The following is a 27209-nucleotide window of genomic DNA, read 5'->3' as shown; positions in this document are numbered from 1 at the left end:
AGTCACTGGGGCTTTTCTAAACTAAAATCATCCTTGAAGTGGTTGTTTATCATTGCTGCTCTTTCTAGATACTGAAATCACAGGATTTCTACCTTTTTTCTCCAACACTACCATTTTTTTTTTTTAAAAGCTGGAAAACAATTCAAGCACAGGGAACCAAATAAGCAAAAGCAAGCCACAGCTTGGCCAGCGAGGCAGGAGGAACTGTGGCCACAGGAGGTCCCCGGCTGGTCAACTGCCTGTCACCTTCTGCCTCCTCTAGGTTTTTTACTGTAGTCCCTTATCTGTGGATTCTTCCTGAGCCCAGAGCTCAATCTGATCATGTGGAGTCATTGAAGAGGCACAGGAAGAAAACATCCCTTGGGCTCTGCAGAGACAGGAGTCATCCTCTGCTGATCTGTCGGAGCCTTTGGTAGGGTCCTGATGTTGACTGTAGTCAGTTTCAGCTCTGCTGAAGGAAGTTAAAGGGAGCTTTGATCCACACACGCAATGTGGGGCAGGGGCAACTCCATGGGGACAGTGGCGATTAGTGGGAAACTCAAGGAAAGGAGATCTCTTTAGGAGAGGAGAATGGGGAGGCCTTCTCCCAGGTGAGATTCTCCCATCGCTATCCACCTTGGTGGATTATGGTTTTTGCTTATCAAAGGAGCTGATGGGTTTTCTTACAGAAAGCGGGGAACTTTGTGCTAAAACTTCAATAATAGGGACCCATGGAGAGCAAGAATGGGCAGCTGGACCAGGGCAGAATGGAAAGGAAAGGAAACAGGAAAACATGACAGTATGACCTGGTCCCCACAGGGGATGGCTAGGAAATGTAGCAGTTACTCAGGGTCAGGTTCCAGCAGACAGACAGTGGAGGGCTCCTAGTCCAGAGGATGGGGTCAGCAACTGGCGGCTTTAAACATCAGGGAACACCTGAAGTCCAAGAGGAGACAGGGTCTCCAGCACTGCCTAAAGTAATAATAAGAGGGTCTACCCTATAGGGACAAAGCTAGGAAGGATAGACAATTGGTTAGGCCATTCAAGGCCCAGTCCCAAGGGAGATCTGGAATTTGAGGGCAGGAAAGTCAACCCCACTGCAGGTGTGGCAAGATTAGTGAGGGAACCTGCAGAAGGGCATTGCTAAGGTAATAACAGCTAACATTTATTCAGTGTTAATTTCAATCCAGGTACTATGATAAATTCTTTTCTGGATTCCTCTTTTAATCTTCCCAGCAACCATATTATGTTATCCTTGCTCTAAAGCGTAAGGGCCGGACCCAGGGATGTGAAGTGGTTTGCTCAAGGTCACATACCCAGCAAGGGGCAGGAAGGGCTGGAAGTTGCCCCATACCAGGAGGGGCTCTTTGCTCTCTACTTAGTTTTATGTTGCTTTCTGGGTTCAGGTGACCTTCTACCCAAAGGTGGTGACCTTCATCTGACTGCGATATGAACTGACTTGCAGGCAGAACTATCCTTCCTTCCCCTGACTGATTAGATGATCCCACACTGACCCAGTGGATGAAGTTTGGGGCTACAGGAACCAGCTCTTTCCTTCTGTCTGCTAGGCTTGGGTTTAAGAGACCAGAAGGGAAGGAGTTGGGGGGGAACATGAGGGGGCTGCTGGGGAGGGGTGGGGGGGGACTGCTCAGGGGTGAGTCCAAGCATATGGCCTCTATGCCTCTTTTCCGCCATCAGAACAGGTGGTTAAGTAAGTCATCTCCGAAGTCCATTTGTATGCTAACATTTTATAATTTTACCTTTTATCTCCACCAGTCAGTCTTGTGGAATCTCTTTCTTTCTCTAACCATTGGAACCTCTCTTTTTCATACGTTCTAGAAAAAATGGTCAATTATCTTGCAATATTTTCTTCCTGTTTCTAAAATTGTCTCTGATGCTTTCCAAAAAATCCCTTTCTTTAAAAACACAGTTTTTAATAAGTAATATTACCATGTACCATCTTTAATAAATTTTAATAAGTATCATGAAGAAAATGGATTTTCAAAACTGGTGCATTTTTCTTTTCTTTGTCATTAGATAGTATTTTCCTAAGAGATTTTCCTATTTTCTTTTCTTTTTTTAAGATTTATTTATTTATTTATTTGACAGAGATCACAAGTAGGCAGAGAAGCAGGCAGAGAGAGAGAGAGGGAAGCAGGCTCCCTGCTGAGCAGAGAGCCCGACTCGGGGCTGGATCCCAGGACCCTGAGATCATGACCCGAGCCGAAGGCAGAGCCACCCAGGCGCCCCTCTTCTTTTTCATTTTTGTTCTCGTTTCTACTTATCTGGGTTACTTCTCAACACAGCTGTAGTTTTCAAATCAAGAGGATTTTTAAAACTGTAAGCTGTCTCCTCTGTGATTGCTTTACATTTATTCATACCTCTTTATCAGCGAACTTTGGATTTTTTGGAAACTCATGCCAAGGACACATTTCCTCACGGCTATCCATGACACCAAAGTTCTGGTCACCGTCCCTCTTTTCTCTCTAGTTTTTTCTATGCTCAGATCCTAAAACAGTTTGAGCTGATAGTTTGTGCCTTTCTTTCTTTCTTTCTTTCTTTCTTTCTTTCTTTCTTTCTTTCTTTCTAATATTTTATCTATTTATTTGAAAGAGAGCATGCGAGAGAGAGAGAGAGAGAGAAAGAATGTGTCAGAAGCAGAGGGAGAAGCAAATGTGGGACTCAGTCCCACCTGAGCCAAAGGCAGATGCTTAACCAAGTGAGCCACCCAGGTGCCTGATAGTTTGTGTTTTCAATTTCAGATGAGGAAAGAAAAAAGTATTTGTATTAAGAAAACACTTTAAATATATACATAAGAGGGGGGTCTGGCTGGCTTAGTCAGTACAGCATGCAACTCTTGATCTCAGGATTGTGAGTTTGAGCCCCACATTGGGCATAGAGATTACTTAAAAAATAATAGTAAAAATCTTTTGAAAAACACATAAGAAAAAAAGAAGTGTATATAAATTATATGCCCATGACTCAGCTTCACATTATCAATATATGTCCTAACGTGCTTCATCTTTACTCCTCTTGGATAATTTTTTTTTTAAGATTATATTTATTTATTTGAGAGAGAGAGAGCATGAGACGGGGGAGGGTCAGAGAGAGAAGCAGATTCCCCACCAAGCAGGGAGCCCAATGCCGGACTCAATCCCTGGACTCTAGGATCAGGACCTGAGCTGAAGCAGTTGCTTAACCAACTGAGCCACCCAGGTTCCCTCTTCTTTGATAATTTTGAAGCAAATCTCAGATGTTCTACTGTCATCTGTGATTACATTAGTCAGTGATACAAGATAATTTTATTTAATAATATTTTAATTTTAATAAATTAAAATTTTAATAAGTTTTTTTTAAAAGATTTTATTTATTTATTTGACAGACAGAAATCACAAGTAGGCATAGAGGCAGGCAGAGAGAGAGGAAGGGAAGCAGGCTCCCTGCTGAGCAGAGAGCCCGATGCGGGACTCCATCCCAGGACCCTGAGATCATGACCTGAGCCGAAGGCAGTGGCTTAAACCACTGAGCCACCCAGGCGCCCCCGTAAGTTTTATTAAATAATAAACTTATTTAGCTTGGATTTACATTTCAGCAAGAAATGTAAATATTTCACACTAATATTTTAGTTGATGCTTTGGACATTGATGCGATTTTTGTCAAAACCAAGATTTGTCTGTCATATCTTGACCCTAACTTTTTTTCTCTTATGTTGATAAGCAGGAGTTGTACTCTGAACTACAGAAACAGTGATCCTGAGGAAATTTTCATTATAAACGTTTAGACACAACGTTATCTAACAGTCTAAAAATTGGCAGAATGCAGTTTACAATGTGTCTTTCAAGTGCTAATTGGAAGCTGTGCTCTCCGTTTAGCTAGAACTCGGTTTTATGGAATATCCGTTTTTCAACAGAAAAAGACCTAAAGCCACATGGGATACTCAGTTTTTCCATTCACCATAGGGTTAGGTGAAATTGCGGGGCGGGGAGGGGGGGTCCGACAGGGGGAGGGGTCTCAGTTTCCTACAGATGGCAGATTTGCCAGTTTCACATCGGCTGATGACTTAGAATATTGCCGCCCCCGCCCCGCCCCCCGTGTTTCTGCATTCCCGCTGACTTCTGGTTCAGATGGGTCCCTGGGCTTGGGCAGAGTGGCCCCGGTTTCTCCGTGACTTCTGCAGCAGCTGAGACAGAAGTACGTCTGGGAGGAGCCTGGAAGAGAGGCAGGAAGGAAAGGGATGGTCTTCCACTGAAGCTGCCAGCAGACCTGCCCTGAGGCTGTGCCTGGGGTTAGGAGAACTTTTGAAAAAGGAAGGTCGAAGATGGATAGCTCTGCTGGTCACCCCTACTTACTCAAGTGGAAGTTAGGTCCATGGCTTTTAATAAACCTCTTACTCATCGCCCGGCCATTACACAAAAGTCAGACATTACATTTAGATGTATAAGATTTTTGCCCAGTGTTAGGGTATGCCAATCTGATGATTATCACTTCAAACCCTGCCTTGGCCCAAGAGGCAATAAAGTGGGTTGCTTTTATTTATTTATTTATTTATTTATTTTTATAAAGATTTTTATTTATTTATTTGACAGAGAGAGATCACCAGTAGGCAGAGAGGCAGGCAGAGAGAGGAAGGGAAGCAGGCTCCCTGCTGAGCAGAGAGCCCGATGCGGGGCTCGATCCCAGGACCCCGAGATCACGACCTGAGCTGAAGGCAGACGCTTTAACAAATGGGTTGCTTTTAATTGCCCACTCCCCTCAGCCTGCCTGAAGCCAAGTCCTTGGTACCCCTCCCCTTCTTCCCCTTCCGTGCTCACCTCCCCAGCTGGTATTCCCTCCCCCTCCTCTTCTTCTGCCTCCCCTTTCTCTCCTTCATCCCCAGTTCCTCTTCAGCTCCCTTTCTTCCCTTTCCCCCTTTTCTTCTTTCCCCCTCCCTCTCCCTTACCCCCTCTCTTACTCTCCCTCCCCTTCTCTTATTCATCCTTTCCCTTTCTACTTTACCCCTCCTCCCTTCTCTTCCTCCCCTTCTCTCCCTCACCCACCCCGTTCCCCTCCTCTTCCCTTATCCTCCCTCCCCTCTTCCCTCCTTTACCCTCCCCTCCTTTTCCTCTCCCCTTCTCTCCTCTACCCTCACACCCTTCCTCACCTTTCTTCTCCCCTTAACCCTCACCCCTCCTCCCCTCCTTGCACTCCCTCTTTCCCCCCTCCTTAGCACCCTCCCAATGTCCCCATCCTGGGAACGCTTACTATCTTCAAGTCCTCCTTGGATCCCTGGAGTTCTCTTGGGCCCCTCCCTCTTTCTCCACTCCACCCCTGTTAATTTCCCTGGTCCTACCTTCTCCGAACTGCGAACCAGCCTCAAAAAGAAGCCAAAACCCTGAATAAACCCAAGCGAGATAAACAACAGCAGCACCAACTTATGGGAAGAGCAGGTGGCCAGGAAGAGAGAGAAGCCCGCGGAACAGAAAGGAGAAGAATAAGGATGTTGGCAGCCAATGTCCCCTCTGGAACTGGAGCAGAGCTTAGCAGCATCTGTCAGATCAAACCCTGAGTGCGCCTGCCTGGTGAGCTCAGCAGGGTTCCCTACAGGCTTCTTTGACCAGGTTAACTATCAAATGAAGAAGCATGGCCAGGTGGGGGGTTTTCATATAACACAGAGGGTTTATAAGATCATTTGGTTCTGTAACCAGCCATACACATTTATGCTCCGTGGTGTGTAGCCGCAGAGTATCATTTGTCTTTGCGCTGAAGCTGCCTCACTCAGGTGAGGGTGAAATTCTTGATAGAGCCCTGGTTCTGAGAAGCTGAGTCGCTCCACTCTTGGTCCTCTGAGGCCTTGGCTTCCCTCCTGTCTCTCCCACTGGTGCTTCCACACTATTATTCAGTCTTGAATATTAAAGCTGTCGGTCTAACCAGCACTGAGCCTCTGAATGGGGACTAGAAAGAATCCTCAAGAGAATGTTTGTAGCTGATAACAAGAGAGAGTGTCTGGTTTTGCAGGAGATGAAATGTTCTTTTGTATGCGAGCAGGAAGCAAGTAGATAGTCTACTTCAATAGCTTTTTATACCCACCAGGCATGCTGAAATTGATCTTTTCCATCACGATTATCTATAAAACCGCTTTGGTTAATGGTTCAGTTAGAAGAGTGCCAATAACCCATTCTCATTCAAAGGCATTATCTCTTTGGAGGCAGGGGAGCTGAGAGCCAAACCTTTATTCCCCATAATTTTGCTTAGAGATTCGCTTAACTAAATACTAAAATTTAAGCTAAAAATAAAATCATGAACAAAACCTTGCAACAATTTGTAGGATCTTGAATTCTTTGTGAGGAGGCTAACACGGCTGCCAAAATAAGAAGCAGGAAGCAAACTGCTGACTATAATTAAAAGCTTGCAACTTTCCAGAAGGAGAGTTGAGGAATTTGAGGAGGATCACTCTTAATGCTGAATAATTTGGGCGTAAATGAAGTTAGATTGATTTGACCGTGACTTTTTAAGCTTTATTTATTTACTCGTTTCTCTTTTAAATTCAAGTAATTGAACAACATATTAGCACTGTGGGGTGGCATCTTAAAATTATGAAGGCTGTTTCAGTTGTCCATCAAATACTTGTGGCTTTACAAATAAACTCAATGCAGAGTAGATAATCTATATGTACTGATGTAATTAATATACAGCAGGTATATAAGGTGCTTGTCTCTCTGGGTGTTTACAAAATCAAATGACATTTTTAAAGTTCAATTACATGTTCGTAGGTTGTACTATGGGCTACTTTCCTCTGGAGTCAGCTAAGTGCCTGTCCCCGAGAAGCCCTCCTGATCTCCCAGGGCAGATCACCTCTTCTCTGCACCCATGAGGACTCAAACCCCTCTCCACACTGTGTTCCGTGCCCGTATTGTCATGGCCTCTTTACCTGTCAACCTCCTCTCCAGATTCTAAGCTCCATTGAAGGCAGAGATGGTATCTTCCCATCCCAATGCTTTTAGCCCCAACACACTGCCTGGCCCCTGGGAGGTGTTGCAGAAAGCCAATGCTGAGGGCTTCTCCTTGGGAGGGAGCCTGGGAGTGACAAGCAGTTCTGAGGTGAGGCAGAGGGACACGGCTTTTCCCGCGCTCCTGGATGGTGTTTGAGAAGGATCAGCTGTCAGCTTCCAATAATTCATAATACTATTTGCTCATGGGTCCACGATCGAGGTTTGGGGGAGGCAGAGAAAAGGAGCCAGGGAGAATGGTGAAGTATGTTGGAAACACAGAGAAGGCTAGTGAAGCTGGCAGGGAGCCATGACTCCATGCGGTTGTCCTTTCTTCCCAACCACCAGCGGTGAGGGTCTGCGACTTAGGCTCCAAGGCACCAGGTGTGGGTTTGCAAGTTGCCTGCAAGGGGCAGGGGGTGGCGGGGGCCTGTCTTCCCTTGTTCGGGCAGCCTATAGGTGTGGCAACTTTGGGTTGCCCAACCCTTCTCAGGCAGGGAGGTAGTCCAGTCCTACAGGAAGAGTCGCTGGTCCCGTTTAGGAGCCATCACAGTCTCTTTTATCAAGACCAACCATCTGGCAGATGAATAGAACTATTCCAATAGAACTATTTTTCAAACCAGCGGTATTTATAAAGACAAGACTGGGCTGCTCAGTGGAGTCTAGGACGATTTCAGCCTTTGAGGTAATGGAGACATAATTGAGAACAACGTGGAATTAGTGTCATCGCGAGTGATCTAGTGCCTCAAGTCAACTTCATCGGGTTTTGTTCGAAGAGCAGCAGTCACTCATCTTGCGTAGCAAGATGCCATCCGAAAGATCCCCCCCCCCCTGAAGACTTTAGGAACTAAAGCTCAAGTGCTCGACCCTTACAAGTTGCAGGAGCAGTTTCACGCCTCAGCTTTTTAAAAGGTATCTTGATTGTTATTCGTTGTGCTGTTTCTAGGAAGCACAGGGTTTAGGAAATGACTTGGGCGGGTGCATCTCGGCCGCCGAAAGAGACACAGACGTCCTCCCTAGGGACCTGAGAGGGTCCTCTGTCTTCTCGAAGGTGCCGGGCAAGCGTCCGGTCCCCTCAGTTGCTCCAGGTCCAGTCCCTGTGCAGAGGGTCTCCGGCGCCTTCCTAGACGTCTGGGGACGATCTGGGGGGTCTGGGGCAGCTAGACCAGGCGGCAAGAACAAGGAAGAGGAGGGAGCCGGGCTGCGCCTAGATCCTCCTTGCCAAGGACACTGTCGCGGAGACGCGGCCAGCTTCCCACGGATAGGACTTTCCGCCCCCGGGGCTGGGCGGCGGAGCTCCTGCCCGGTCCCCCTTCCCGGCTTCGGGCGGCCCCCAAAGGCTGAGTAAGCCTGGAGGAGGGAGGGAGACTGCAAGGATTTCCTGAGCGCTAAGGGAAGGAGGAAGGGACCCGGGCAGAGGGCCGGGAGCAAGGACCCTGAACCTGCCGGGGCCGCCTCCGGACGGAGTAGCCAGCGCCTCCCCACGAGCGCTCGCGCTCCGTCCCGACGCGCGCTCTGCCCTCAACTACCCCCCCCCGCCCCCCGGCGGCTCCCGCCCCTCTTGATAACCGTAGGGAATCAGGTCCCGGAGGAAGAGGGTAGGTGGGGAGGCGGATGAGGGGTGGGGGACCCCTTGACGTCACTGGAAGGAGGTGCCGGGGTAGGAAGTGGGCTGGGGAAAGTTTATAAATCGCCCCCGCCCTCGGCTCCTCTTAATCGAGGTCCGCTGAAGGCTCGGAGCGCGTCGGGCGGACACTCCTCGCGGCTCCTCCCCGGCGGCGGCAGCGGCGGCTCGGAGCGGGCTCCGGGACTGGAGCGCAGCGGCCAGAGGACGCCGAGCTGCGAGGATTACCCGGGGAAGTGGTTGTCCCCCTGGTTGGAGCCGCGGAGAGGAGCGCTCGCGGCGGAGGGCCGGAGCGCGAGGAGGCAGATTCGGGCGGCTGTGGGTCTGTGGCCCGCGAGCGGCGCGGGGAGCGGGCGAGCAGGCCGCGTCGCGCTCACCATGGTCAGCTGCTGGGACACCGGTCTCCTGCTGTGCGCGCTGCTTGGCGGTCTGCTGCTTACAGGTGAGGCGAGGTCGGGACCAGAAGCCCGCGCGGGGCCGGCACGGGGCGGCGGGAGGGCACACCCTTGGGTCTGGGGCCGGGTGCACGCGGGGGGGTGAAGCTGCAGCCGCGAGGAGCGAGCCTCGCTGGGAGCCTGGGACGCCAGTTGTCGTGGGCACGCCTGGGGCCGCGGCGCCCTTCTCTTCCGTTGGGCAGGCAGTGCAGGCGTCTCGGAGAGTCGCCGGCGGAGGTCCGCGGGCATCGGCGCCCTGAACGGCTGCCGGCGCCGCGCTCGGTTCCGCCCTGGGGCTGCCCCTTTGGGGCTGCAGCGGCCGAGCCTCTTTGCCCAGCTGCCGAGTCGGCTCTCCCCTCCCGGGCGCTGGGAGCACCGTGCGCCCGGACCTGCCTGACCCCCACAGCCTGCTCTCCGGCGGCCTGGCGCGGGTCGGCAGGGCCCACGGGAGCCCGGAGCAGTGGCTTCTAGAACGCCCGCCACACTGCCTGGGGGCTGGGCTGAGGCCCGGGCGTTGGCGAGGTTGGGCACCGGCCACTACGTCGTGCCTCCAGAGAGGAGGAGGAGAGCCCCTCGGAAGGGGTCGCGTTCCTGCGGGTAGCCGACAGATCCCAGGAGAAGGCAAAAAGGTGTCCTTCGACCCACTTCGGGTTCCCCGCCCGATTGCCCCCAGGAACGTTTCAGCAGCTTCTGCTCCTCCCCGCCGCTTGCCGACCGCCGGGCAGAGCGCGCCGCGCGCAGCCACCCGGGTGGGGCCTCTGCGGCCGGTCCAGCCCAGGTCGCCGACCTGAGTGAACCTGGCCAGGGCAGTGGAGAACCCAAATACCGTTAAGTTTCGGAATTGCGGGCCTAGTCTTTAAATTCCCAGAGAAGAGAGAGGAAGATTTGGACCAAAAGATGCAGTTTGAGGAAACGGCGAGGTCCGCCCCTTTGCTGGGAATTCGAGAAACGCGCGGCAAAACAGTCCGGGGCCCCGGAGGTTATATCGCGGTAGTGCGGAGGTTACCCCGCACCAGGGCGTCGAAGCCCGAGGGGACTTCGGGGCCCAGATTTGTCTTTTCTGCCCATTGGGGCTGAGTGGCCAAGCCCTCCGGTTCAGTCCTCATGGGCGCAGAGAGCCGTATTTCTGGAGAATAGGTAAAATAGGAAATAAAGTACAGTAACAAACAAGTTATTGCAGTAATTGTCAGTAGGGTTGAGCGAATTTTTTTAAATGCTTGTTAAACCCCCCAAAGCAGTAACTGTTAAAAAAACATTCTTTCTCAGTGGGAAGACTAATTAGATCTTCGGTTTCTGAAAAACATGTAATGGTTCCGATTAGGTTGGCGAAACCATTAAGCTGAAAGGTAGGCGAAGCCCTCATGTCTGGGAACTCGCTGTAAGTTGGGGAAGTCGGTAACATAGCTATATTATATGAAATATTGCTTTTCATTTTCAAAAGTATTTTTTTGTTGTTGTTTTGAAAAGTCACTTATATTGAAGTATAGTTGTTCAGAGCACTGAAGTAACTTCTGAAGTCCATTCACCTGTTCTGTAAAGGTAAATGTAGGTTAATTCCTGCGTATCCAATGAAGGGAAAAGTTATATGTTTCACTGGCTTTTCTGCTTCACACAAATACATCTTTACTTTTGTTTCAAAAACGTGGTTGACCAATAAAGTATAGTTCTGTTGGTGATGAGGACCAATTTAGATTTCTGCAAGCTTTTCAGAAACCTGAGTAAGATTCTCTTGAAATTTTCTTTTAGATTTTATTTCCCTTAAACGAGGCAGAAACATTGAGACTCTTGTTTGATTTTTTAAAAATTGTGTACGTATTATTATAAGAAAGCAAGGCAAAACATGAGCAAGGTGAGAGCCTCCTTACCTGCTGGGTCAGGGACTATTGTTATCAGTGGTCCCAGGGTGTAATTCTTGAAGCATGGCTTTGTAAACCACAGGCTTGTGGGTGGTTAACAGAGAACCCACAGAACAACAGTCAGCTGCCTACTTTGTAAATTGCATCAGGGCTTTCAGACTAAACCGAGGGGCTGCGGGGGGCTGCTTCTCCCGGAAGTGTTATCCAGAAAGAGGCCAAGTTTCTGCTCTGTGGATTTCTCAAGAGTCTGCTCACTTTCAGGTGCCTTTGAATATTTGTGAGTTATTAATATTTTGAGTGTGTGTGTGAAGGTGTGTGCATGCACTGAGATATAAAATAACCAGAAGCTCAGTCAGACAAAAAGATAATGTATTTCCCCCTAAAGGTTAAATTTACCTGCTTCCAAATATCCTGAGAAATGAAAAGATGACAGTAATTTGGGTATTTTCAAGTCCTCTGTATTGTGATCTTTCCCTCTAAAAAGAATACTTCTCTTACTCTGGCTCAAAGTCTTAAAAGTTTTCTTACTTTTAAGGCATTATGTCCATGATTAAAGCCACAGGTCCCTTGTTTCTGTCCCCATCTTTTGGGGGTTTTTGAGCAGCTGATATTTACAACTAACTTACTGGAAATGTATGACTTCTGAATCTTGTGAGGGAAATCTACATTAATAATACAACGTTGAAATGTGCATGAAAATAATACTCATTTCCAAATACAATGTAATAAATCTTTCATAGTAAAGCTAATTTTACATGGCAGTTTTTGTTGTTTTCTCGAAGGTTTACAAAGCTACACTTTTTTGGTAGTGGTTTTCCATATTGCATATTTGGACTATTAATTAGTTAGCACTTCTGGCAGTCCACGTGGGGAGGGTCCCCCCTGTTGGGTCCTGTTGCCAATGGGCTACAGGTGGTCATCTGGTCTATTCCTTACTATTTTTACCTTATTTGTTTATTGTTATTTTAAGTTTTTTCTTTCCCTGTTGAAAATTCTATAACAGGCTCTCCAGTTTTTTCCCTGGGGAACTCTAAGTGAATTTTTCGTTTTCACTGTGAAAGTCAGAAGTTAGAATAGATACCTATTTCTAATGCCCCTTTCCAATTCTTTAAGACTCAGTGAATGGTTCCAAGGAGTAGGCTGAACACGGTGTGTCCCTTTTTCTCCTGCCCTTACACATTTGCATGTAAAATGGATGATAAGAGCACCTGCTATCAATAATCACATTACATTTTCTTTTTCATCCACCAGCTGATTAACTAGCTCTTTAATGGGTTGCAAGAGCTAGGCTGTTAGGTTGTCTGAACCAGTAGTAATCATAGGCTTTTTTCTTATTGTTTTTTCTTTTTCCAAACAAAATCCTTAACTCTAGGAACTAAACTCTACTTCCTGACTCTGGTTACATTACCTCTTCTAAAAGGCCATCAGTCATTTTAAACTCAGAAGAATTTCTTGTTGTTTGTTTGTTTAAGTTAATTATCACATATTTGATTCAAAAATAACTTCATTTTAAAATTTCAGATTGCCACAGGGATGCAAGCCTCTTATTTAAAATTGGACCTATTTTATATGATCTTTTAGAAGGAACCAAATAATCACTTTGTTCTTACTGAATATATTGAGACATTCTACATCTACTTTGAACGTGTGTAATATAGCAGTTGAAAATATGTTGCCAAAAAATGGGTTTTATATTGACCAAGGAGGGGGGGAATGCAGTGTCCTGGAGGAAGGTTAGCCAACCCATTTCAGGGTTGTGCCTGCTGTTTACCCTGGGTTTGGGAAGTTCTGCAAAGCAAGAACAAACTGAGATGTGTATGCGAGTGGACATAAGAATGGAGAGAAAGTGAAAGAAGCTCTCTTGGCACTTGGGTGTTAAATGCAAAGCTTGCTGGCGTTGGGTTTTTGGTGCAGTTGCACGGTTGGGAGTTTATTGGATATCAAGTAAATACAACCTTTCAGAGTATTGTTCATTGTGGAGAGGAGAGGAGGGACCGTGAAATGACACCAGACCTAATTTTTTTTAAACAAAAATATATTATGAGGAATGGTTAAAAGCATTAAAAGCATCTGTTGCATTGCTTTAAATAATTTAATAGAAGAGGATAGTCCCTTCCATTCCACTGGTCTTAGTATACTGGTGAGGCTTGTAAGGAATGACAAGATCTCTTGCCAAATGCTTTCCAGGATCACTGTTGATTCCTCACACACTTGGGTGCCTTGGAAATTGCATGCTGCTGATGACATTACTGGATTTTATACCAGATTGAGGGAGGGGAAGGAAATGGGAGGAATGGGGTAATTGAGGGAAGGATTGAGAGGAAAGCCTCTGGCTTAGCATCTGGGACTGCAGGGGGTTTCATTAAGGAAATGGTTCCATTGAGTCTGCTGAAGATAGTGGACTAGATTTCCTGCATTGCTGCTGGGGCGGATGTGGGGGGGTGTCGAGAATTCCTGGGGATTTCCCATCAGTCTCGGTAAGCTGGATGCCTGAGAGCCACATCTGATTCTTGCTCCTTTCCTTGATTTTGAGCTCCTTGCGAGACCTGATCTTGTCTCTCAGACATAGAGGTTGTGAGGGCTAGGTGGAACCTCATAGATCGAACATACTCGTTTCAGAGATGAGAAAACCCGCCCAGAATAGTGTTCCCCCCAACCCCCACCCCTGCCCAACAAGTTCAGTAGCTGGATGGCAGCAGACCCAGGCATAGCATCTGATGGTCCCAGTACAGATAATACTTTTTCTTCATTTCTGTCTTTCCTCCACCCCAAGCAGGGTAGAGATGTTCAAACATTTGCTGAAGGACATTATTACGGCGCTCAACGTTTCTTTTAAAATGTCAGGATCTTTCTCAAATGGGGAATTTTCTTCTATTTTCATATAGCCCACAAGGGCTTGAGATTAAGAATACCAAAATTGCGGCTGCTTAGTAGTGCACTGACAGATTTGGTGAGCAGATTGGTTCTCCTTGTGACCCTTCTTTTGAACTGCTGTGGTTTAAATAGTTGTAGCCTACATGACTAGCCTCGTCTCACCACTTCCCCCCACGCACCCTGTGACCCAGCTATGCAAGCCCTTCCCCCAGTCAAAGAAATTACTCACCATTCTTAGGATGGGCCTTGTGCATTCTTCACTCCGTGTTCATGCCCTTTTTCTTCAAGACCCTTTCACTCTTTCTGCATTTCCTCCTTCCCTGCCTTCATTCAGAAGCCTTTCAAAGCTTCGCAGTCACCATCTCTTTGAGTTCCTCCTTATAGCTGCAGACGGAATCTATGGTTTCTTCTGCTCCCATAGGTGCCCTCCTCTATAGAACCCTTATGCGTACCCCTTTCTAGTTGTTTTCACCTTGCATCGTTACTATTTCGTCCCCTTGCTCTCTGATTCCCGGCACCAGTGCATATGCCCAGCACAGAGGCCCTCGGTAAGTGCTGGAATGAAATCAGTGATGTTGCCACGCTACCATGTCCAGGAAGAAAGCTCTCAGGGCCAGATACGAATTTATCCCATTATATTAATGTGCTCCCGTCTGTCCAGTTGGCCTCAGTTACAGCGTATTCCTTAGAAGCCTTGCTCCCAAGAGATAATGTTGGTCTGCAATGATGACATTGTAGCAAGTGGCTAAGATGTAGGAGATCAGCTAGGATCTTTTAACCTCTGAGATCCCTCTCTCCTGTAATCCTCTTCTTTTTTGTCTTCATGCTTCACTGGGGACTCGAAGCCACCAAAGCTGGATTTCAGTCTGCGCAGAAGTTCTGTCATAGCTTCTGTGGATGAGGTAGCGCTGCGGTTTTGCCCAGCAGCGTATTATGCATACAATTTTTTAGAAACAACAGTGCTCTCAGATTTTATGGTTTGCCTTACTCATCCTTTCGTAGACTCAAACCTGAGTCCATGCGTGCTGGGCAGTGATATAAACCCAATGACAGAGATCTGACCACACTCAGCCCTGATGTTGCATTTCCATTAGGGCCATTTGCTATGGGACCAGGCTAGTCTGCCGGAGTTCCTCTTTCCATGGGATGGGCTCTTCCTGACCCTTTATGCAAGTTTGTTCCTGGCTGGACCACTCTACTAGGAAAGTGTGAGATCTGTTCTTCTAAAAAACCTGAATCCCATGATGGGGATCCTGGGGGTCCCTGCCCTACCCCCACACTCTGAACATGCCCACAGAATTATCCAAAACAAGCTTCTCAGACTGTATTCCATGGTGCAGCAGCAGCAGCCCCCGGGAACTTAATGAATCAGAGAGCCTATGTATTAATAAAGTCCACTGACATTTTCTTTGCACATTAAAAATGGAGAAGCACAGATTTTTAGCAAAGGATTCTTAGCTCTGGTGTCAGGATCTAATTCCTTTTCATCTTCATCCTAAAAAAAGATGGCTAAGGGCCTAGACCCGGGCCAGCCAGGAGCCTCTTCTGGCTCCCACATTATGCTTGTGCCCCTGGGACTTCTCCTGGGAGACCTGTGTCCTTCTTGAAGATTCTTTTTATAAAATCTTAGATGTGGCTTAGACCTGTAATCCAAGGAGACAGAGGTGGTGGTCTGGAAGGATACCATGGTTAACCAAATCATGGGTGGCAAGATCAAGTTCTTAGAAAATAACACTCGGTGAAAAAAAAAAAAAGTAAAAATGGCATTAAACAGATAGGTTTCAGCCATAAGTAAAAGTTTTATGAGGTATTTGCTTTTAGAACAAAATTAGTTGGTGACATTACGCAACGAAGGTAAGTGTCCTTCTCTGGAATCTTAGTGGTCAGGGAGACATCGCTATCCCATTGTGTCCTGCTACCCTGACAACAGGGTTTTTTGGGCTTCTTGCTGGCTTGAAATCCAGTGTGTTTATATTCATTCTTCTTTGTCTCCTATTGCAAATCTTGGCAAATGCCTTAGTCTTTTTACAGATTACCACAGTGCCTACAGGCACTTTTCCTCCGCCTGGTCTTCTAACCTATTTAACTGATGGAGTGTGAATGAATTTCCTTTCAAGCTGCAGACCCACCCATGTGGTCCCCACAAGCCAAGCTATAACAATGATCAGATGCTCGTGTTGAAAGGAGCCCGAAGTGAGCCTTATTATATAAAGGAAAAGCCTTTTCTTTCATTATACACAAATATGAAACCACTTAAACTCAAGGCCACCTTTAGCAAAACCCTGATTAGTAATTAATCTGCCAGTTGATTTCTGTGAAGCCCTTTGTGTTTGGCTAGGGTCATGGTCTCCAGTGTTGGTTCTACATTAGAATCATCTGGGGAGCTTTGAAACATCCCTTGCCCTGGCTGCACCCTTCACCAATTTAATCACAATCCCCTGAGTGGTAGCCAGGCATTGGTCATTTTTAAAGCTCCCAGGTGATTTCAGTGGGCGGCCCGGGGCTTAAGAACCTCATATTTTATCATCCGTCCCAATCACCTGGAGAGCTTGGGCCCCACCCAGAGTTTCTGATGCAGTAGCCTGGGGTGGGGCCGAGAATTTGCATTTCGAACAGGTTCCCATGGGTGGCTGGTGCGCCCAATTCAGAGACCATAGTGGGAGAGCCACTGCCCTAGGGGCTGGTGGGAGAGGCCTGACCACCTGGGAGGCCCATGTGCCAATCCGTAAAAGGCTCCAAGTCCTCACTAGACGTAGAATAAAGTAAAGGAAGCCATTTACAAGAATTCTTGCCAGGAGGAGTATGTGTCAGTAGCGTGATAGAAGGAATATTAGGATCAAATGCTTGAAGCATGCAGCCAAGAGAGGGGCAAGATTGCCTTCCGAGGAAAGCTTGATTCTCTTGGCGAATGGGGTGGTGTGAGTTAGGAGCCGGAACCAAACTGCAGGTCCAGACAACAGAGCTAATTCGGAGCACGCAGGCTTTCCTCCAGATAAACACTGGTAAATGTCTGCAGCGTCCTGTTGGAAGGTGCCGTGCCATTGACCTGTCCAGAGCGCCTGCGTACCTCAGGCCTACCTTGCTGCCCTCTGGGATCCTCAGCCTTGTGGGTCTCTGCTCCCGTAACTGAGCTGCTTGGCCTAGATTTCCTTTGCTGGGAATCGGTGTCCCCTGACTTGGGTGGCTGAATTCTTCCTGTTGGTTCTGTTGATTTTCATGGCGCACCAGGGGTCTGTCCCCCTCAGTGAGAGGAGTCACTGCTTGTCTGGAAAGATAGCTGACCTCCCCTCGTGCCGAACCATGTGCTGGAAACTTCCTTGTTGAGCATCAACAATCCCAGCGGCATCGCTGAGAGCATGTCAGGGTACCTATGGGGCCTTCGAGGCCGAATGGCTTATGTGCCATTTGCGCACTTGATGCTCAGATATGGAAGGAACAGATCTTTCATGCACTCACCACTGATTCACCGTCTGGGGGGCTGAGTCACGGAGGCATTCGTCATCTGCTGCCATGATATAGGTTGCCCCAAAACTAATGACCTTCAACAATAAATCATTATGCCTGCCTGAGTCTGTGGATAAGGAATTTGGGCGGGTCTCCTCTGGCTCCCTCATGCCGCTGTCCGTCAGCTGGCGTTGCCCCTGGGACTTAGGTGCTGGCCATCCCCGGGTCGTCTCCCTCCACACCTGGTGTTTGGCCACTCAGTTGTGTAACTCACACTTCTGAACTCAGAGGCAGGGGCGGTCCAGGAGGGTCACTGTGGAAGCCTCTAGGCCCTTGGACGCCTGGACTTGGCCACTCCCACAACACTATTCCTCCACATCTGATTGGTAAAAGCAGGTCCTAACCCAAAGTCCAGGGCTGTGGAAAAGGGCTTCTCTCTTGAAGGCAGTAGCTGTACGATATGGTGGCTGTGTTTTCCAGTCCGCGTCGCCCCCCCGCCCCACTCCCCGCAAAGGACTGTCAGCACGGGTAGCTTTTTCTTTTCAGTCTAGCTCTTAAGCCGGCACCTGGCCAAGAAAATAAAAGTAAACAATTCCTTGGCCCTTATAAACACTACCTGTGATTGAGGCAGCTGGCCCCCTGGAAGAGCTTCCATTCCATAAATCTTAAATCATAAATCGGTCACGGTTAAGGTACCGTGTTTTGTTGGAGCTGCTGGCCTCTGATGGATGATGTGGTCCCAGCAAGCAAGCACAGCGGGCACTCAGACTCTGAGGTGGGCAGGTCCGCAGCTTCGTTGTACTCGTATCAGAGGATCTTTGATGAAACACCTTCTGGAAGATGTGGGGAGGCTGTATGCTTTGAGGAAAGGAGAGCCCTAACCCCCAAGGATTGTCAGGCCCTTTGACTTACCTATAGGATTTGACTCAGTCCCGAGAGGTAGGTACAGTACTCTCAAACATGAAGAAATCGAGGCTGACAGAAATGAACGATTTGCCCTCCGATCGCAGAAGTGGTAAGTAAAGCTGGAATTATTCTGGTCTGCTATGCCTGACTCCCAGACCCCCTCCACCTGCCATGCCCTGCAGCCTAAATGAAAACAGGAGAAAGAAAAGAGTATGATGGGAATGTGCCGGTCTTCCCCTTCTTTCAAAACTCCCTCTCCTTGGAGTTTTGCCATCTCCCGAGAATGTGGGACGCCGCTGCTACTCCAGCCTGAAGTGGCCTTGGGAAGTTCCACTGTTGTGTGTGGCAGACACCAGTGAAGTCTCCATCAAGACGGGATTCTGGGGCGCCTGGGTGGCTCAGTGGGTTAAGCCCTCTGTCTTTGGCTCAGGTCATGATCTCAGGGTCTTGGGATCGAGCCCCGCATCTGGCTCTCTGCTAAAATCTAAAAAAAAAATTATTTTACATGGGTTTTCAAACTGCTCTCCTGTGGCTTCACACTAATCAGACTGTGTAGAAGGACAGATGGGCCAAACCAGCACTTTGATTCTGGAAGAGTTCTTGTCAGAAAGGTCCTCTGAGAAAGCCGGGGCTGCCCTCTGTATATTGCTTTCAGGAATCAAATGTTTACCTCTCTGTGGACCTTTTAGGTCTCAGAAACTCCAAAGACTTGGAGCTTTTTCTTAATGAGACTGGGCTACAGGGGAAGGACCCACACACACTGGGGAAGGGGGAGGTGCAGGGGAGATGAGCCCTTCCTAAGCACAGGCTCTTCCTAATTATCCAGTGTGCACACTTCCTAACTTTATTACATATTGAAACCCCGAGGCTCAGGGAAGCTGAGTGATTTACTGAGGATCACACAAGTGTCCAGCCCAGGGTTCAAACCAGGTCATTCTGATTCTGAAATGGTCCTCTTTCTGCCAACGTGTACCCAACGTATCTAGAATGACAAAATCTAGGAATGAAGGAAAACCAAAGAGTTTGGCTTCTGGGATATAGAAATGGTTGCTTTACGTCTGTGAGGAAAACACAGCTGTCTAAGGGCATTCTCCTAGAGAGGGTTATAGGATGGACACAACACAGGTTTTCATTTCTTTTTTCTTTCTTTGTCTCTTTCTTCAAAGCAATTTTCAGATACACAGCAGGGTTAATTATAGTCCTGGTTTTGTACTGTTAGGTTTCCTGATGAATTACCTTGTTGATTGACAGTCCTTATAACACTGTCAAAAATGGAAGCATTTATTTCTTCTTTTTTTTTTTTTTTAAAGATTTTATTTATTTATTTGACAGAGATCACAATTAGGCAGAGAGGCAGACAGAGAGAGAGGGGGAAGCAGGCTCCCTGCTGAGCAGAGAGCCAGATGCGGGCCTTGATCCCAGGACCCTGAGATCATGACCTGAGCTGAAGGCAGAGGGTTTAACCTACTGAGCCACCCAGGCACCCCCAAAATGGAAGCATCTCTTTCAAGCCCTGTCGTGCCTTGGCTCTCTTCTCCTCTGCTAGATCGTTCCTTTCAGATATTCAAACCAGCAAGAAGTCGAGGAAAGAGGAAAAAGTGTTTTACTTCTTCCTTGATCAGTTTCTTGGAGAGGGACAATTTTCCAGTCCACCAGAATATGGCTGTGTTCATCCAAATCTGCGAAAAACCCTGTCATGCCACCTTTTATCGTTTGTTCCAAGCCAACAGTGGAAAATGTGGTCCAATGGATATGTATCTTGGATGGAAATTATAAGGACTAGTAATATATATACTGTTTGATTTTTTTATTATTGTTTCCTTTTTCTGAGTTGGCCTTAGAGCAACCAAAAGTAGATGTAAACACTTGGAAAAGCAGCGTTGTATTAGAGGAGATCACAAACAATTTGAGAAGGCAGTGTAAACTCTCGTTAAGGCATTTTGTCTGTGATTAATGGTAGTGTTTTCTTTTTGGAAAACACTGTTTAACTCTCCTTTCCACTTAATGTCTCCTACTAGATCACATTTTTGTTCAATGTTCTTTGGAAATGTTTATAGCTTTGAAATCTTTTCCATAGGGAATTCTGCTGGAACTAGAGAAAAGGAAAAATTGCATGGGAATTGAGCAATCCTATGGTCCCAGGATGGACCTTGTGTACCTATAACTTCTGGAGGGTTAGAGAATACTTGACGCACATCCTTGATGTACAAATTGATGAATACTTTGCATAGGCTATTGGCAGCGGTTCTATCATACACTCCTATCCCGTTCCCTGTCCTCAAAACTGGTAAAGGAGAAATAGCTTATGCAAAGTGTTTGTCACACAGAGTCACCTGGAAGGCAAACGGGAAATTCAGGAACCTAACCCAAATGCCTATTTTCAGGAATTTCTATCTCACCTTGGTCTGTCTCAAGTGACATTGAACTTAGGAATTCTATATCTGGTTATCTCTTTTTAAGAGCAGCGAAATTCCAAAATGTTGAGGTAGAGTTGTTTTGGATGTAAAGCCCAGTCCAAGCAGATGGGAATAGGATTGCCTTTCTGGAATAACTCACTCACCATTTTGGGATAGTGTTACGGACAAACTTGGGATGGGAAATTTCTTTTAAGAAATATATTTCCTTAGAATGTTTTGGAATGCTATACTTTCTGCCGTGATTTCATCAGGAAAAGTGTGGATCATAACAAATTTGATTCTCCTGTTGCCTTTTCATAACCAGTCATCATTCTAGGTTTATGTACGACTGTCTGTGGAATTCAGGCATGTGCAGAGGACAGTTTCTTTTTGAAGACTCTTTTATTTTAGAACATTTTAACATATTCACTTAAAAGGTGCTCAGTTATCATCAGTTACCCCATTATATTTTATTTCAAGATATAAACACAGTTGTGTTTGTTGTGCTGTACGTTTGTCATCGAATGCATGTTTTAGTTTGTAGACATTAACTGAATTTTACCAAAGTGAATCACTCAAGTTAGTGAAGAACTTATGACTCCTTCAGAAATATGTCTTTGAAAACAAGCTATACATAGTTATGAGGTGATCTCTGTTTGTTGACTTAGATAATCTTCTACATTTCTTCATATTCACCTTATCTACTTCTAGATGACTCATGACCTAAGAGGCTGCTCAGGACTGAGAGCCCTTCAAAAGGAAGTGCTTGTTTCTGATTCATCTTCCCAGCTCTGAATCCAGTACAGTAGCTGGTACACAGTAGTCACTCAGTCAATGCTGGTTGAGCTGACTCAAACTATATCCTGGCCATTCCTCTGGTTCTTAGAGGCCCTTGTGGGAGTCATGGTTCCACATTGGTTCACTTTCTAAGAACCTACGTGGGAGTGTGGGTGAAGGAGGTTGGCAAAAATATGCCCGAGAGCAGGCAGTCAGTCTCCCAGCACATCTGTAATGTTCTGTTCCTTCCCTGCGGGCATCCTCTGATTCCAGTCACCCCTTTCTTGTCTTTGGCTGAGCTGGCCATGTTCTCCTGAATTGAATCTAGACTTAGGATTCAAAATGAGGATGGAAGTTGCCCAGCCCTAGAGAAGTGGTTCCCCAGAGATCTTTTCCTTAGATGAGCCCTTCTGTTGGGAAATTCTTAGCTTGTCAAGGTTCCCAAATAGCACACAAGACAGACTGTTGGTTACGAACCTGAATTTCTAGGTACGCCAATTCAGCCCAAAGATATTAGGTGATGTTGTTGTCCCTGCAATTGTTTTTGCCATCTTGGATAAAGACATTTGGGTTGGAAACTATTTCCTCTTGGCTCTGCACCACCCCCAGGGTAAGCTAGGAAGACGAGAGGGTTGAGGAGGAGGGACAAGTTCAGTCCTGGTCAGTGTAATCAAGCAAATGAAAACTCATCATTTTCTTCTTTTCCTGTCATTGCTTCACTTCCATTTGAGGCCTCTTCCATGATTTCCAAAGCATGACCTGGGCAGGTCTTCTAGAGAATGTTCTTCTGTGGCTTTTAATCTGGTGGCAAGTAAAGTCAAATAAATCTCCCATTTTAAAAAAAATATGCAAACCGGGGCATTGCCTCTCAGCAAAGAGGCCAAGGAAAGCAGAGTTGTATGGGCAAGAGAGTCAAGGGTAGTTGGTAGAGGAAAAAAGAGTTGGCTAAAATTAAAGATGAAGCTTTAGAGGTTTTGAAGGTTTGGAAGTCTTGGAAAGAGAAAGAAAAGAGAGCCAAGTGTTTCCTTTACCCAGTACACCCTCATTCTTCAGGTCTTGGCTTCAACATTATTCTTCTGTGAGAACGTCCTTCACTCTCTGGGCTGGGCCAGCTTCCCTACATCTGGTGCTTTGCTGTGATAAGACATATGTCTATATACAAAGTAATTTGTAAGTAGGAATTTATTTATTTCTACAGTTACCTGTTGCTTTATCTGGCATCCAGCTGAAGTTACAAGCACTTTAAAGAATCTTGTGTGTCTTGTTAGTCATCGTATCCTTCTCTTAATATATGGTGAAAATATTACATGGAGGAATAAATGCTGAGGTTCAAGATCAGAGGAATCTACAAGGTGAGGAATGAGAGAAAGGGGTCCTATTGGGAATGTAGTGGGGAAAAAACCAGGGTTGGCCAGCAGTAAAATAGAGATAAGAAGGACAGATAAATGATGGGAACAAGTTCCCATATTCCTGGGATCATCGTTGGGAGTCCAACCCTTAACCCAGTGCCTCAGTCCCATTTCAGGGAGTTGGTGGCTTAACTTTATAGGGACAGCTCCAGGACAAGGGACCTTCCTGCCTTTCTACAGAGTTCTTCCTTCTGGTTTTATATAACTTTTGCTTATTGATTTTGGGCTTGTCCTCCAGAGTCAGCTGATCCATAAGTTATTTTAAAGCCTCTTAGGTTGATGGCCAGCTGGTAGAAGAAAATGGTGTTCTGTTTTATTTTTTCTTCCATCAGAGGTGTGATATCTTGGATGATATGAGACCTGCTAAGTCTGGAAACAAAACTCTAAATTAGACTAAAGAGAGTGTATGGGTAAAAATGCCCTGAGAATTAATATTCTTCCGGTTTGGGGTATAAATGACTTAAAAGTCATTCATGGATATTTGAAGGAAGCCCTATCACATACTGAAGTGAGTGAAAACCGTTCAGTAAATTCTTTCTTTAAAAATTGAGATACTAAGTGCTGTGATATGTGTAGGCCTGATGATTCACAGATCTGTACCCCTGGGGCAAATAATACATTATATGTTAATAAAAATAATTTTTTAGAATTAAGATATTGAGATACTTCTGCTGGAAGCCTACTGCCTTTGTGGATTACTTTCCCTTCCAGAATCCTGGCTTTCAACAAAATCTGTAGAAAATTATTCCATTTGAGATAGGATTTTTTTTTTTTTAAGATTTTATTTATTTATTTGACAGACAGAGATCCAAGTAGGCAGAGAGGCAGGCAGAGAGAGAGGAGGAAGCAGGCTCCCCACTGAGCAGAGAACCCGATGCGGGGCTCGATCCCAGGACCCCGAGATCATGACCCGAGCTGAAGGCAGAGGCATTAACCCACTGAGCCACCCAGGCGCCCCTTGAGATAGGATTTTTTAACAGTTTGTGAAATTTTAGGAAGATTACAAATATATACTGTGTAAATTAAGTGAGTCTTAAGAAAACATGAAAGTTAAAGGAAGCCAGAATTATAAAGAACAGCTCGGGCAACATATCCCTCCATTGTCTAAGCGGGATTAGTCTCCAAAATATCCATAATGAAAGCAATTGTATTTCAAATTGTTTAATTTAGAAGGAAACTGATTTTGACAACAGAAACACAATGGTCAGGAATAGTGTTTTAATGAGCCTTCGAAAGTATGCTAACATAGCTTTCAAAAACTCAATTCCCCTATGATGGATAACTTCATCGCACACACTTGGCTATTTAAATCTCAGAGGTCAGAGGGTTTGTATATATTATTGGTTACAAAGGCAGAGATCTCTCAACTTGCCTCTTAGGGAGGGAATTTATAAAGCACCTCCTTTATAGACCGTTAAAGCACTCCAAAAAAAAAAAGTTCCCTGTGTAGTTTAGCTTTCATAAACTGGATCAGCATGAGCCTACAATTAATGTGAGAACCTTATCACACTCTGCCTGCCAGTCTTGTTTTATTTCTCCTGTTTTTATACGCAAAGCAAATACTATTTGTCATTATTTGCAATAGATTACAAAGGTGAAGAATATGTGAAAAGAAGAGACCAAACACAGGTTACCTATAGAAACGTTATTGGCTCTTCCTTGTTGGATAGCTGGAGTTAAGGAGCGCTCTTGCCTGCCTGCCTACTAGCTTGCTACCCTTATTTTTATTACACACACATTTTAAGACCTTATTTTGGATTCAGAATTAAAATCTCAGCACAGTGCACTTTTTGGTGACTTAATAGCATCACAGCGCACAACTCCGTGTTATACTCATTCTTCAAAAAGAACTGTGTATGCATCTACAGATTATTTGTGTGTTATAACATATAATAGGCAGTGGCTATGCTACAATGTAAAAGTTCCACTTCCTGTCCTTCTGCTTTAACCATTCTATGGCAAGGTCCTATTGAATTGATAAAATGTTTCTCATACCTTCTCTGGTGTGAGAAGGATGCTTTCCTTCCTAATGGAACCCACCGGGACCGCAATGTAAATAACATGTCCATGAAATTCGGGTACCTGCTCCCGTCATCTTCATAGATGCCTGGCCCTTTGGCAAAGAGCACCAATGAATACAGAGCATTTGATAAAATATTTGGTAGTAGACCAAACTGTAATCCTAATGTCAAGCAGAATGGGGAAAACTTGAGGTTTCAAACTGTGGGTTGCATACACATTGTCCTAGGCTTCCAGACTGATCACTGTTTGTTTGCATTTGTATAAAAGTTTTAACCATTAAAAAAAATTTTTAAACTGAGGTATAGTTGATATACAACATTATGTTAGTTTCAGGAATAGTTGTGTATTTGAAAATAACATGGAGGGTACCTTTGGAGAACTGAAACTTGGCTTTCTAAACAAAAATGAGAGAGGAGAAGGGTACGCTAAGGCACTTCAGGCATTTTATTAATGCTACTATCCTTCCTAATGCAGCTCTAGCCACATGCCCTCATGTCTGTAAGCATGCTGTCACTGACCACAGTGCCTTGCTTTAGAGCCCTGTGATTCTAAAGAATGTACCAAGTGCTGAAAGATTAACAAAACAGTTACTTCCGTTAAACCAAGTCATGTGTATTTAACCTTGCAAACATGCATGCATTTTCATTGAAAAGGCACCTTTCCTGAACAATCTCTTTTCATGTATTCATAATGAACTGTGAATTCACTTAAATAATTTTATTTAGATTATTTTTGTAATTGCAAATTACAGATAAATAGTTATATACAAATATATAGAAATGATTTAAAATAATTATACATACATGAATTTAATTCATTAAATAAATAAATAAAATACATTTGAAATTGAATACATTGTGAACTTCAGGTGTTCACAGCCTGAAAATGAATACGTTTTGGCCGAGGTGGTGTCAGGCCAAGTTGCGCACGGTCTTTGGAACAGTATCACTGGGTAGAACAGAGGCAGGTGGTGATCTGCTCCAAATGTAATGCATTTCCTGCTACTGATAGAGAAGCACCACCTAACAGACGAAATCTTTATGCGTTTTTAGGGTGTTCCTCTCCCTTCACATCACCAGAGGATGGTCTACCAGACTTCTCCAGTACATACTTTCCGAGCCGTGTCTTGTGCCCTGTCAACCAGATCTTGACCATTGCTCCAGGCAGCTCAGATAACTTTCATGACATTGTATGGTAAATTGAAATGACATGTTGTTAGACTGCTCTGTGGAGGTGGTTTTTGAACTCGTTCAATAAAAGAACAGCAGCGTGGGAGTAGAACATTTGGGGGGGGGGGGCGGAGGTACCTCCTTGGTCAGCAGGAGATTTCTCACTGACCGACCTTAATTAACTCTGATGTCACATGAAAAGGAGCTGTGCACGAGTATAGGTCATTGGGAGGGTAGGCTCCTGATGGTAGCCCGGTGACAAGCCTGATGATAAATGAAGATGCCCTGTTACACCATGACCCCTGAGAGAATCCAGCGTCAAGGAAAGAACTCAGAGAGGTACACTGGAGACGCTCCCTTATAAACACTGATAGTAAGAACGTCGATGTTATTAGAGTACTTCTTTCTTGGTAAACATCTTAAACCACACAGAATTTTCTCTGTTAAGTAACTTCTAAAGGAAAAATGAACAACGCCAATAATTCATGGATAGGGTGCAGACTGCCCAGGTTCTGACGATTTTAGACATCGGCCATGTCACTTGCAGATAGTGTGATGTCCTCTGTGCCTTGCACTGCAAAGCTATTTATGGATTTTGTCGACTGACAGTTAAATACAAATTGTAAGACAGCTCTAACATGCACTATAGCAGAATTATTCAAATGAACATATCTCTAGGGTGATGCTAACACTAACTGCTGAAATTAAACATCTAATGATTTCTTGTTTTTTGACCCTTGAATTCAAGACACAAATTCTATGTAAATGACTATTTTAAATTTTCTAGTAAAGCGTGGAGATCAGATGCTCGACATTTCACTTGGGGATTGCTTTGGCAAAAACTCTAAAGCAAAAAGCCAGTGACTTCTAGCTTGCTACTGCCAAGTACGTGTCAATTTCCAAATCCCAGCCAAAAAGAGCTTTCCCTATGCCTAAAATAACGGAGAAAATTCAAACACCTCCCCACAAATCTCTTTCCCTACTCTACCTGCTTCCCCTCACCCTTCAAACAAACTTGTTGATGTCTTCACAGACAGAAATCCAAATAGATAGGTGTGTTTATGTATTTAGGTTAACAGCCTTTTCTCTTTAGGGTTTTCCTGGACTCAATGCTAATTGTTTTGCGGGAAACATTTTTTTTTTGAAAAAGAATATCATGCCTAATCATGGGGTTCAAGTTCTGTGGCTGCCATGCAAATCCCCGTGGCTTTCCTATCTTTGATGTGGTCTGTTGGTGGATGGAATATGAACCCTTCGGTCTTTCTCCATCATGCCACAAACGAGAGCAACATGCACGGTGGAGTGCCCCTCATCAGAGTGGGTGCTGTCAGCTTAGCTGGTGATGTGGTCATCA

At 45.6% G+C, this 27209-nt stretch overlaps 1 protein-coding gene across 2 annotated transcripts in view; it reads left to right on the top strand.

Annotated features, from left to right (window-relative positions):
- The first annotated feature begins 8435 nt into the window (after positions 1-8435).
- FLT1 (fms related receptor tyrosine kinase 1) overlaps positions 8436-27209 on the top strand; it is a 174692-nt gene continuing 155918 nt past the window's right edge. For both annotated transcript variants that reach the window (XM_082700952.1, XM_082700953.1), the window contains exon 1: positions 8436-9010. In XM_082700952.1, coding sequence (XP_082557078.1) covers positions 8947-9010 — 64 coding nt within the window. In that variant the 5' untranslated portion in view covers positions 8436-8946. The remainder of the gene's footprint in view (positions 9011-27209) is intronic.

Source organism: Mustela nivalis (assembly GCF_964662115.1).
Source record: "Mustela nivalis genome assembly, chromosome: 15".
Classification (NCBI taxonomy): Eukaryota; Metazoa; Chordata; class Mammalia; order Carnivora; family Mustelidae; genus Mustela; species Mustela nivalis.
This window is presented reverse-complemented; position numbering and strand designations above follow the sequence as displayed.